We start from the raw sequence: 12113 nt of genomic DNA on the forward strand, positions 1-12113 counted from the left end.
CTCGGAGGGGCTGGGGGGCGGGGAACGACCATGCATGATGTTGCCCAGGACAGAGCAGAGCACAGGAGAGAGACCCTACGGTGGGAGAGATTGGTGTCCCTTGACATGGGCTGGATGAGGGTGAGGATCCGGGACAAGTAGTTCACTGCCCAAAAGAGGTGGAACATAGCCTTGGGACTATCATTGGGACCACACCATAAGGGCGTGATCTTGAGTAACTCCTGATGTGGACACGGACAGCCAGCCCTGACAAGCATGCTTTTTACAGAAAGGCAAGGCCTGAGTGAGAAGTCAACACAAACTTAAGCAAGCTACTCAAGTTCCCTGAACAAAGAGGAGATTGAGGGTGGAAAGCCACTGACAAAGATCCAGAGAGCAGGGGACCCTGGGGAAGGGGTGGGGTGAGAGACTGGGTTCTGGTGTGCGAGAGGCAGCCACTCCCTGTTGGCTTGTGGGTGACCTTGGGCCTGGGAAGACTCTCCCCAGGCCCTGCCTCTTCCCTAGAGGGTAGAGGAGCAGACATTCGGCATCTGCAGCAGTTGCCTGAGAAGATGACCAGACACATGGGTCAAAAATTCAGGGTGTTGCGCCAGGCATGGTGGCGCACGCCTTTAATCTCAGCATTCGGGAGGAAGAGGCAGGTGGATCTCTGTGAGTTCGAGGCCAGCCTAGACTACAAAAGTGAGTCCAGGACAGCTAAGTCTATACAGAGAAACCCTCTCTCAAAAAACCAAAATAAATAAATAAATAAATAAATAAATAATAAAATTCAGGGTGCCTGAGGGGTATATAGAGTTCCATCAAGGAGGGCAGGAACACAAGTAGTATCGATAAAGGTCCAGGTGTGGGACAGCAGCATAAGTTAAGGCCTGAAGGAGCTGAGAAAGGCAGACAGCTTACACTGCCCTGGCAAGGAGATCTATGAGACAGGGTGTCCCCCCCTGCCACCCTAGAGGCTACCACAGGCCAAAAGGAAAGAGAGTCAGCATCCCTTGGTATCGACACCATCTGTCACCACACTGAAGGGTGAGCCCTTCACCCCAAGCTGGGACAAGAAGAGGTACAAGGGCTCGCTGTTAATGCTGCTGTACTGCGATCGGGCAGACCAGAACCAGGAGGCCAGGCAGACAGCCCAGAGCACGTGAAGAGCGAAAACTTGGCTTCTGCCCCACCATGAGCAGATTATCAACTGCACCTTGCCCCAAAAGACACAAGTCAAGGACCCTGTGCGAGACTGGCTTGCTAAGCAAGTCGGGGGTAGAGGCTCGATCCCCCTCCCTTTCCTCTTCTTCCCAAGGGTCCTGATGCCTGCCACTCAAGGGGCCATCCCCGTGGCTGCTCACCCCGGACAGCTGGTAGCTCCTCCTTGGATTAGCAATGCCTCCCTAGCCTAATCAGGACTGTCAGCCCAAATGCTTGTCATTAAGATTTCTCACCATTTCTTGCGAGGAGGAGGACAAGGAGTATCCCATATGCAGGGCCAAACAACACACCACATAACCTGCTGGAAACCACTAGACACCACCCACGTGTGCACAGCACAGCAGCCTCGCAGGGGCCTCAGTTTCCCCACCCACCACAAGGCTCTGGGGTAGGGGGCTTCCCACCTCCATCCCTGAGCTCAGACTGCCCAGGGTAGTGAACGGGGGCCCAGAACACCGGACCCCCGGGTCCCTCACTAAGTCCGCCTGGGGCCACTGGCCTCTGGCTCCCACGGGTGTTTCAGTTTCATTTTTCCAACCTGCCCTTCTTTCCCCACCTGTTGCGACAAGGCCGGCGCAGCGCTGCCTTCGTCCTCGGTCTCTCTGCTCCCTCCACAAGGGAGCCCCGCGCCACAGGCATTTAAATCTACGTGGCCCCTCCCTATGGCGACCCAAGTCCCTTCCCCAATGAGGGCGGTAGGCGGGGCTGAAACCAGGTCCCGGCTCACACAAGACAGGTGGGGTGGGCAGGTGAGCGCAAACCGTGGCGCAGGACAGGGCTATCTCTGAGCAACTCGAGCTGGGAGAGGCTGCAGAGTTGCAGAGTCCCTCCCTTTCTCCCTCCCTCCCTCCCTCCCTTCCACGAGTCACCGAGAAAGAATGCGGGACAGGTACTGGGTGGGGGTGGAGAGCAATCGGCTTCTGGTCCTGTGGCTTTTGAATGGAATTTGCAAGGGAAATGAAGACCCACCAGACAGAGTTTCGGTTCCCCAAACTCCTCTTTATTGCTGAGAGTTGAGAGCCACAACCCCACTCTGTGTGCTGGCTCTGTGTGCTGACTCTGTGTGCCCCAGCTCCTGCTCAGTGCCTGAGCATGCTCTGCCGCTGTATCTTGTCTCTCTTCTTGGAGTCTTCACGGTTTCTCCTCAGTGGGCTGCTCTGGGTTTTTGACCTGGTCGGAGCTAGGGTCTCTCTGTCCTTTGCCAGCTGGCAGCCCTGTCTGTAAGGGGTGGTCAGTCTTCATCTTACCACTCTGCTCCTCCACCCCAGGAGCTCAAATAAGGTCCTCGTCTAGCGGACCTGGCCCCCTGGCTCTGAAGCCCAGCCCAGCTCTCACCTTCTGAGACGTGGGTCTGCTAGAGCCTAGTCGGACGGAGGCCCAGAGCCTCAGAGTGATGACCTGAGGGGCTGTCACACTAGGAGTCCAGCACAGGAACCTTTCATGGATCTTCTGGCTCGTTCTCCCCTTTGCTGCTCAGAGATCCCAGGTTGCTGGGCCAAAGTGGATACCAAACCTCTCCTACCCACCCACCACCAGGCTCTGGAGACTTGCATGTCCTTTCCCTACCCCAGCTCTCACCTCTAACTGGGTCATTTTTTACCAGAAACTCATCCAGAGCTGCCCAACCACCTCCAACGCGAACCATCAGGGCTCCTCGTGCCATCTGCAGAGCACGGGGTGGGGGTAGGATGTCAAGCCTTCTGTGTAAGGGTTCAGAGCAGCTCCCGAGGCTCTATCCTTCCTATGGTCACAGGTACACACTCACACCTGCTCACCAAGGCTCCCTGGACCTTGGGCCTGCCTCTGGCCACTGGCATATTTGTCCCTTCCATGTTTCTTGCTTTGACCACGCCGTGTGGCTGTTTCTGGCCACTGGGGAGCCCTGGCACCGTCACGGTGGAGAGCTTGTAGTGAGGCCCACATTTCCCCCAGGGATAGCAAGGCCAGCCTTGTCCACCTCTGTCCTGCTCCCCAGCTGCCAGGAAGCTGTCCACAAGGTCCTACTGGGAAATGTTTCAGTGCTGCCTGTGGCTTGGGGTATGTATGACACACAGCCCAGACCACTTTATTCTATGACCAAGGCAATATAGGTAGTGTCCCCGCAAGACCCAGGTGTATGTTGTCCCCTTGCTGTGAGGTGAAGCCAAGTCCCTTTCATGCACTCAGGAGTGAACAGATTATATATCCGTCTGCCCTTACCTGTACCTGGTGGCCCTGTTCCAGTTGTACCCACTGGTCCCTTTCCTCCTGGTTCCTCTTGCTACGCTCTGGTTTCCTATGACTCCAGTTATCCTGGATGGCCTCTGCCCACCACAGCCTCCAGTTCAGTTCTTCTGGAATCTTCTCCAGGAGGCAAGCCTTAGCTCTATTCCCCAGATCCCCAGGCAGCCCCTGGTTAAGACTCCTCAGAGTGCTTATCTCCCTTGAGGCTTGAGTCCAGTGCTTTAGGCTCAGGGCCCCAGGAAGCTCCTTTAGCACCCAGCTTTGAGCTTGTACAACCTATGTGTTAGGGAGCAATGTTAGGGAACTGGGGCACCCCACACCCCAAATTGTCCACCACTCCACCACCTCTCCTAAGCCAGCACCCCCGTCCTCCAAAGTCCCTCAGCAGCACTTTAGGCTTTCCAGCCCCTCATAGAGGTTACATGGTCCATCTTACAGAGGGTGAGGCTCCAGGACAGAGGGTCCAGGGCACCACAGCCAGTGTCATTAGGCTAACACTGGATTGATCCACAGTTACAGTACAGGCCGGAGCCTCTGGCCACTAGTCCCACCTTGGTCCCCAAGGGTTCAGCCTGGCTCGGCCTATGGGGGCACAAGACCAACTTCTCTATTAGGTGGCTCACGAGCAGCAGCACCTTTCCCAGGGTGTGTACCCTGGAGAAGAGATAAGCAGACATGAACAGGGTAGAGGGCCAGTATGAGTGGGGTGGGGACAGATGGCAAGCAGGCTCACCTCTCACAGGAGGGGCTAGACATGACAGCCTGGTAGCCCAGCAGGTCCATCAGTGGGCCCAAGTGACAGGTGCTCCCACAGGCAGTGTCTCCTTTGCTCCTTAACCATGACACGGCCAGGGTTTGCTGTCCCCACAGGAACTCCTGCCATCAGAATACCCCGTGTTGGCTCTCTGGGTGGGAAAAGCTGAGGGGCGAAATCTTTTTTCCTCCATGCACCTCACATTTTGAGCCCTCTCCCTCACTCCATCCACCCTATGCCTCATAATGTCCACCACATTAGCAAGAGGACCGACCACACGTGCTGGCCCAGCCCTTCTACCCCTGGGCCACTTCAGTGCAGGGAAGAGAGCTGCATCCAGCATTGTGCTGATGCTCAGGGCAAGGTGAAGAGAGCCAGTAAGATGCTCCTTATGGGTGAACTGTAGTCACCACCACCACCCACCCATCCCCATGTTGAAGTGCAGCCTCTACTGAGAAAGAAGCCGAGCAGGGTGTGGTGGCACACACCATTAATCCCAGCACTCGGGAGGCAGAGGCAGGTGGATCCCTGGGAGTTGGAGATCAGCCTGGTCTACAAAGTGCATCCAGGAGAGGCAGCTAAGGCTATACAGAGAAACCCTGTCTCAAAACACACACACACACACACACACACACACACACACACACACACACACACCAAAAAAAAGAAAGGAAGGAAGGAAGGAAGGAAGGAAGGAAGGAAGGAAGGAAGAAGCAATTGCATGTATAACTAACTGTAGGGTGAAATCACAGTAGAATGTAGGCACCAATGTGATTGCTGCCCTTAAAAACAGGAGTGGGGACAATGGCTGGGGACTGGGACAATAGCTCAGCCGGTGAAGTATTTGCTGAAAAGCATGAAGATCTAAGTGTGGTCCCTAGCATCTACGTGAAAAACAAACAAAACAAATCAGTATAGTGGCACACTGGTAATCCCAACACTAGAGAGGCACAGGTGAGATTCCTGGGACTGGGTGGCCGGCCCAGTCTGGACAAATAAGGACTTCAGGTTCACGGAGAGAGAGACTGTGACTCATAAAACAAGGCGGAGGACCAGAGAGATGGCTCAGCAGTTAGAAGCACTTGCTCCTCTTACAGAGGACCTACTTCAGTTTCCAGGACTTAGGTCAGGCAACTCACAGCTGCCTATAACTGCAGCTCCAGTCGATCCGGCACCTCCTTCTGGTCTCCGTTGGTAACACACACACACACACACACACACACACACACACACACACACACACACACACACACACCCCAAATCTTCAAAAAATGATAAGGTAGAGAGTGCTTGAGGAAGACACTAGATGTCAACGTCTGGCCTCCACACGGCATACACATAAAGATGTACACATACAAAAAGGTGTGGAATTTGCACCCAAAAAAGCACAGAGTGAACTGAAGACAGGAATTGTGTACAATGTGGCAAAAAACAAGGCAGATCAAACCCTTCCTCACAGACCTCGGGAACCAGCCCTGTCTATTTCAAACTTTTAGCCCTCACAACTTCAAGTTAGGGTGTAACCAGTTCCAACTTCCCTGTTGGTGACAGCTGGTTCCAGTGGCCTGGGATACCACCAGAGTCCCAAGAATGAGAAAGGAATCTGAGAACCAGTGAAGGAACCTGGAACTTTTGGGCAGACAGCAAACCTCATGCACCCCAGCCACTCCTGTGTTATAGAAAGGGGGGGGGGGGAGGCAAGGCTGGCCGTGTTGGCACACGCCTTTCATTCCCAGCACTCGGGAGGCAGAGACAGGTAGCTATCTGTGAGTTCGAGGCCAGCCTGGTCTACAAAGAGAGTTCCAGGACAGCCTTACACACAGAAAAAAGGAAAGTGGGCCCCATGGAGGAAGAGTCCATTCTTGCCTCATTACTGCAATAAATGCTGGGCAATCCCAGACTATACACCAGAAGTAACTAAATTTCTTTCTATCTTGCTCCTAACAAATTTTTTTCAAGCTGTTGCATAAATGTGACTCATTCATAGCAATGTTTTGGCCTTCATTAAGGCCTCTCTATTTACTAGAAAAGGCATGTAGATACACCAGCCTCTCCCCTTATCCATACAGCCTGGGGGCTCGACAGAACTGTCAAAAAAAAAAAAAAAGTCCTTATCTAGCAGTCAGGGGCGGGCTGATCTCAAGCCATGACCCCACTGAGAGAGCAGTGGCCTTAAGTGGAGATTTAAGGCTGTGCAATGCTGGGAACTGAGCCATGAAGTCATCGCTAGAAATCCCTCTAGCTAGGCGGTTGTGGTGGCGCACGCCTGTAATCCCAGCACTCTGTGACTTTGAGGTCAACCTCATCTACAAAACTTTCTTCCCCTTAGTTTTTCAAGGCACCTGCAAGGCTGGGTTCCAGTCACGGGCAGGCCTCAGCTCCTTCATGGCTGCCTGCTCTGCCAGGCCACACAACATCTGCACCGCTGGCTCCCATATGGCCTTCAGCCCCGGATCTTGCTCTCGAGCCTCTAACCAGTGCCCTTCCAGGGGGTACGTATCTGTCTGAAGCATGGCTAGGGAAAGATATGACCCCCCCTGAGAGCCTGGCCTTGGCAAGACCTTCACACTCACCCCACCTTGGCTCCTTGAGCACCTGAGCCTGATCCTACCCCCAAGGCTGGCAGTGACCTCCCAAATGTTCCCAGGTACCCCCTTTGAACCCTGGTGTACCTGATGAGAGGCTCTGTTTCCAGATGGTCCCTGTGGGTGCTGCCGCCTGACTAGAAGTCTCTGCCCACTGTGCCAGCTGTTCAAGCCGCTCTGCTAGCTGGGCAAGCTGGACACTCAGCTATGGGAGGGAACCAGCATTGGTCTAGACAGCCCTAGCCAGGGACAGAAAGTATGTACTCCCAGCAACCCTAGCTCCCTGGTCACAGTGGGCTGCAGTCTCCTCAGGGGTCATGAGGTAGACTGGAGGTCTTTCTTCTACATGGCGTCAAGAGCGTACAAACACCTGCTTTGGATCTTGGAGCTCTGGCTGTGCTGAGGCAGACCCCTCTAGTTCCGGCTGGGCCTCCAGGGCTGCTGCTGGTGAGGGCTTGGAGGACGCTGTCCTTTGAGCACGCAGCAGCTTCTGCTGGGCACAGGCAATCCGTGACTCGGTCTGCCTTACACGCTCCTGGAGTCCATCCAGTTGCTGTCGCACCAGCTGAGCTTGGTCACCTGCCGCCAGAGGCAAGAGGCCAGGGAGGAAGCACTGACATTGCAAGAGAACTAGGCAACCAGGAGCAGGGATGAGACATTAGAAGGGTCCTTGAGAATCAACGAGAACAAAGACATTAATGGACTCAGGGTCTGGGCCCTGTACCTGGAAAATGACCCAGATGTCTGGCCCGGGCTAAGGGTAGGCTTTTCAGTGGGCTCCAGAACATGAGCCCTGAGCACATCTTGGCTTGAGTGACGGGCCAACTGAGTGCCTGAGGGCTGAGGTCCACTTACTACTGAGAAGCTCTGCCAGCCTCCTGCCAGTCTCCAAAACCCTTTCCAGGTCTTTGGCACGTGCCACAACCCCATCACACACCTCCTGTCAACAAACACAAGACACACTGAGCCTGTTGACAGGCCAGGCTCCCATCCCAAGCCTGGGCCGTACCTGGAGGCACTGCGAAGATTCCTCAAGGCACTTGGGCCCCAGCTGCAGCTCAGCCAGTAGCTGTTCACTGGGGCCCAGCTTCCCCAGCAGAGCCTTGCAGGCTGTTTCAAAGCTCTGTGCTGCTGGGACAAGCTGCCCCAGGAGCCTCCACCTTGGAGGTAAAGATGGAGAAGCTGTTAGTGGTACCCCTCCTGGGCTAGAACCCTCCTAGCAACCCCCCCCCCCCACGCTGCATCTTCACCTGGTTTCTGCTTGTTGTACCAGGCGGTGCCACTGTGTGTACAGCTCTGAAGGGCTCCAGGGCTCCTGCAATCTTGGTTCCATGTGTGGTGCACGCTCCCTCATCAGCCGCAGGAGCAGCTGCCGCACATGAGGTTGGGGGGGCCTTATGCAGGGTTCTGGGGGTCCGTGCTTATCCTCCCACCTCTGGACTTCTTTTTTTTTAATGACAGGAACCACTGGCTATGGGAACACTAACAGGTGTTTTCATTCAGCCCACCCTGGGGAACAGGGTGGGTTCAATCACATGATGGCCACTTTTATTTACTAGTGGCTTGGCCGGGGGCTCAGAGAACAAAGTGTTCAGACCTGTCCCTATCTTCTATCCCTGTACCTCTTGTTCCCGAAGCTGGGAAGCAGCCAAAGTGGCATCTGCAGCCAGGGGTCCTTGTGAGGCCTGCAGCTCCTCCATGCCATCCAGCCAGCTGCATAGTGTGTCCAGGGGTGATAGAGGTATCTGAAAGACAGACGTACTCACCATATCTGGCCTCCACTTGGACTTTCCACACTCCGGGGCTGTCTTGCCTCACCTGGAATGGCTGCCCTCTTTGCCCACGGGGCCCCATCTCCACGGCCTCTGTCACTACTGTCTCTGTCACCACTGTCTCTGTGACCTCTGTCACCTGGACAGCACGGGAGCCCCACCAGGCCCAGGGGATCCCTGGTGGAAGTGGGCCCTGAGGAACTGCGGATGGCGAGAGATCCTCTCGGGTCCTGGGGCTGGTGCGTGAGCGGCTCCTCCTCTCCCCCAGACAGCCAAGCCTTGACGCGGGGTTTCCCATGGCAGATGCCGAGCAGGTTGCAGGGTTTCCAGGACAGCAAGGACAGCCCTACAAGGGCAGGAGGACCCAAGTCAGGACAAGGGGATTGACAGGGCCACCTGCCCCCACCCTTGCACAGGCTGGTTCTGGGGACACCTCCTGGGACTGGGTAGACTGCCCTGGCCTAAGGAACTAGAGAGAACAGCTCTCACCTCTGCTTAGCTCCCTGCACCCTACCTTCCCTCAAGCCACTGCTCCACCAGCCCCAGACAGTCTGGCCCCAGCACTTTTCTTCCTACAGTTACCAGGGAAACCCAGTGCCCATCCTCAGTCATGTGGGTGGGGGAAGGGCTGTAAAGGGGAAGGGGCTTCTAGCTGGAGTTTATGTCCCCTCCCCCTCAGTTCCTGAGCCAGGGGCGAGAGGGGTTCAGGAAGCTAACCTCCCACCCAAGCCCCAAAGAGGCCACTCACATGGCCATAGGTTCCTTTGGGTTTGGGGGCCAAAGAAGTGGGGGGCTGCTATAAAGGGTGCCAGGTCCACACCCCAATGACTAGGAATGATAGAAAATGGGGGGCATCAACACACACTTTAGGAAGGGACTTTCCCACAGCCATGTAGCCCCTGCAGGGAGTCCTGGACTACACCCTCTCCCAGTTCACAGGACTCAGACAACCCCCACCCAAGACTTCCCGGCACCTCAGACTGTTTTTAGGAACTTTACACTTGCCACACAGTCCCCCACTTGAGCCTGGAATGAGCTAGCCCTTCCTCTAACCTAGAATCTCCTCTAGGGCAGGAAGATGTGGATGCTTGGGGTGGGGGGCCCGCAGGGGCACGGTCACTTCATGGACTATAGACTCGGGTATGAACCCATCCACTCACTCTCTACCCAACCATCACTGATTCTCCACCAAGGAGTGAAATTCGTGCTCAACAGACAAGCCAAAAGTCCTTCCCTGCCTATGACCATGCTAGTCTCAGGTCCTCCTTCACTGCTGACAGAGATGACTTGGGAGTCCCTGGGGTCTAAAGCTAGCCCTGCCCCATCCACCCACCCTGTGACCACCCCCACCCCCACCCCACCCTGAGACCTGCCCCTTCCTGGGTTCACTTTTGTCATGAGTTTGTGTTGCTGTTACCTTGGGAACTTTCCGTGGAAAATGCTGGGTGAGATGGGCAGGCTGACAGGCCAGGGCAGGCCACAGACGCACTGTGGGTGGATGCTGGTGGACGCCTCTCCCAGGAGGGCTCACACCCCAGGAGGGCTCACACCCTAGGATGACCCACCCTGTCCTGCCTGCTCTCTTTTTTCAGCTCCCACCCCAGGCCAAGCACCAAGCATCTGCATTCCTGGGGTAAGCTTCAGTGGGCTGGAAAGGTGTGTCTCAGCAAAGCCTGCCCATACCTGGCATGCACACCTCACCCCCTCCTTCCTCCCCTGCTGCTATAAGGGACCATGGAGTTCCTAGGAACAGCCACCCCATGTGGTCTCTAGGTCTTAACTCAAATAGGGTGTTTTTCTGACATGCCTATCTCCCTTTCTCTGCACTCATCCATGAGCCTCTGTAGCTAAGAGGGACTAGGGGCCCCTGCAGCTGATACCTCACCTCTGGTTTGTTTTGATGCCCAAAGCAGAACCAGGTCAAATTTCTGTACCAGCCTTTAAAAAATAATAATAATAATTTCTTTAGTGTTATTTTGTGTGCATTAGTGTGAAAGTATCAGATCCCCTGGAACAGGAGTTACAGACAGTTTGTAAGCTGCCATGTGAGTGCTGGGAATTGAACCAGGGTCCTTTGGAAGGATAGACAGTGCTCTTAACCACTGAGCCATCTCTCCAGCCCCATGTACCAGCCCTTCTGTAGCTGCCCATGGCTGGGCTAGTGGAGGCCCAAGTCTGGGAAGGCGCTAAGGTCTATACGGTGGAGCCTCCAGCTTTCTCACCGGCCCCAGATCAGGGTCCTGTGTTGGGCTTGCACTTTTCGGACAAGAGTGGACAGCCTCTCCAGCAGGATTCCTCCAGCCTTGTCACCCCTACTCTGATTCAAAAGCTCTAATAGACATACTCCATAGACCCTGGCAGTTTAGTGGCCACATGACCTCCTTTGTATATGACATTCTGAATTATGGCAGGTGTGTTAAGTAGGTGACCAGGAAGGAGCAGTGCGGGTCACACTCCTAGCCATCCAAGCTTGGACAGCTGGCTCACAAGAGTCCCCAGCCTAGTAACTTGAAGCCTTTCCTTGGCGCTGCCCCAGGCCCTCATACAGGCTCCTTCTCTTTGAATATCCTTTTTTAAAGCCCCTCCCTTGTACATTCACACTAAGATCACGGTACCTCACCCAGGGGCCCCCTGAATAGTGCCCCTTGCCCTGCTGGTTCCAGCCCTCCGGGGGCCACAGCCCTGTCATTAGGGCAAGCAGCCGCACGCAGGAAGCACGGGGACACACATAGGGCTTCCCTGCTTGCTGAACCTGGGGTAAAGTTCAGATAACTCCAAATTTCACAGAGGAACACAGGCTGCAGCAGGTCTGCAACACAGCCCAAACCGGTCCCGGTCAGAGGAATTCCCATGAGTGGACACTCATGGCCCCTCTAATAGTGGCCAGCGGTCAGCCTGGACAGAGTTAATATGGATGAGGTGGCTCCCACACACTTATGGGACCATGTATCCAGGAAACAATGATGGGCGTGGGCTCTCTGCTAGGCAAGAAGGCTGAGGTAGCCAGGAGAGTTGCCTAGGATTGTGGTCCAGGGGTGGATGGTGTAGGGGCTGTCAGGGTGTCTGAGCCCCTGGAGGAAGGAAATAACATGGGGGGGGGGTTCTCTAGCAGAGCTAACTCAGAGTCTTGGCTGACAGAGGCATACATCACAGAAATGGTTTTTTCTTTGCAAGATACAAAGCTTTCTAGGAAAGGAAGCATGAAAAAGGAATGTGGTGGTTTGAATAAGAAGGCCCCAATAGGCTCATATATTTGAATGCTTGGTCACCAGGGAGAGGAATTGTTTGCAAGAATTAGAAAGATTAGGAGGGGTGGCCTCGTTGAAAGAAGCATGTCATTGGTGGGCTTTGAGGTTTCAAGAGCCCATGGCAGGCTTGGCCTGTGGGTCAGCATGTAATTCTTTTTGTTGTTGTCTGTGGTTGGTTTTTGTTTGTTTTTTGTTTTTTGTTTTTTTCGAGACAGGGTTTCTCTGGATAGCCTTGGCTGTCCTGGAACTCACTCTGTAGACCAGGCTAGCCTTGAACTGACAAAGATCCACCTGCCTCTGCCTCCCAAGTGCTGGGATTAAAGGCGTG

At 54.8% G+C, this 12113-nt stretch overlaps 2 protein-coding genes across 2 annotated transcripts in view; both read right to left on the bottom strand.

Moving 5' to 3' along the window:
* Eppk1 (epiplakin 1) overlaps window positions 1–1784 on the bottom strand; it is a 35387-nt gene extending 33603 nt beyond the window's left edge. Inside the window, exon 1 of the mRNA XM_051159345.1 lies at window positions 1760–1784. The gene's annotated coding sequence lies outside the window, so the exon portion shown is untranslated. The remainder of the gene's footprint in view (window positions 1–1759) is intronic.
* Window positions 1785–2249: 465 nt separating this feature from the next.
* On the bottom strand, window positions 2250–8880 carry LOC127201310 (uncharacterized). Its single transcript, XM_051159784.1, has 15 exons — window positions 8584–8880; window positions 8388–8510; window positions 8016–8134; window positions 7775–7925; window positions 7621–7705; window positions 7136–7344; window positions 6853–6970; window positions 6523–6695; window positions 4160–4302; window positions 3978–4080; window positions 3403–3702; window positions 2979–3203; window positions 2782–2866; window positions 2539–2672; window positions 2250–2421 (listed from the first exon to the last, which is right to left on the bottom strand). Exons 1-15 carry the CDS (start codon window positions 8833–8835, stop codon window positions 2335–2337), a joined length of 2307 nt encoding a protein of 768 aa, XP_051015741.1. The 5' UTR covers window positions 8836–8880; the 3' UTR covers window positions 2250–2334.
* Window positions 8881–12113: the final 3233 nt, after the last annotated feature.

Source organism: Acomys russatus, chromosome 17, assembly GCF_903995435.1.
Source record: "Acomys russatus chromosome 17, mAcoRus1.1, whole genome shotgun sequence".
Lineage (NCBI taxonomy): Eukaryota > Metazoa > Chordata > Mammalia > Rodentia > Muridae > Acomys > Acomys russatus.

What these genes read in the sequence shown, in the direction of transcription:
- LOC127201310 (XM_051159784.1), bottom strand. Translation starts at nt 8,835, where the DNA reads ATGGGAAACCCCGCGTCAAGGCTTGGCTGTCTGGGGGAGAGGAGGAGC. An exon ending in GTACAACAAGCAGAAACCAG is followed by an intron (nt 7,926 to 8,015) that starts GTGAAGATGCAG and finishes TTTACCTCCAAG; the next exon opens with GTGGAGGCTCCTGGGGCAGC. An exon ending in AACAGGGCCACCAGGTACAG is followed by an intron (nt 3,204 to 3,402) that starts GTAAGGGCAGAC and finishes ATTTCCCAGTAG; the next exon opens with GACCTTGTGGACAGCTTCCT.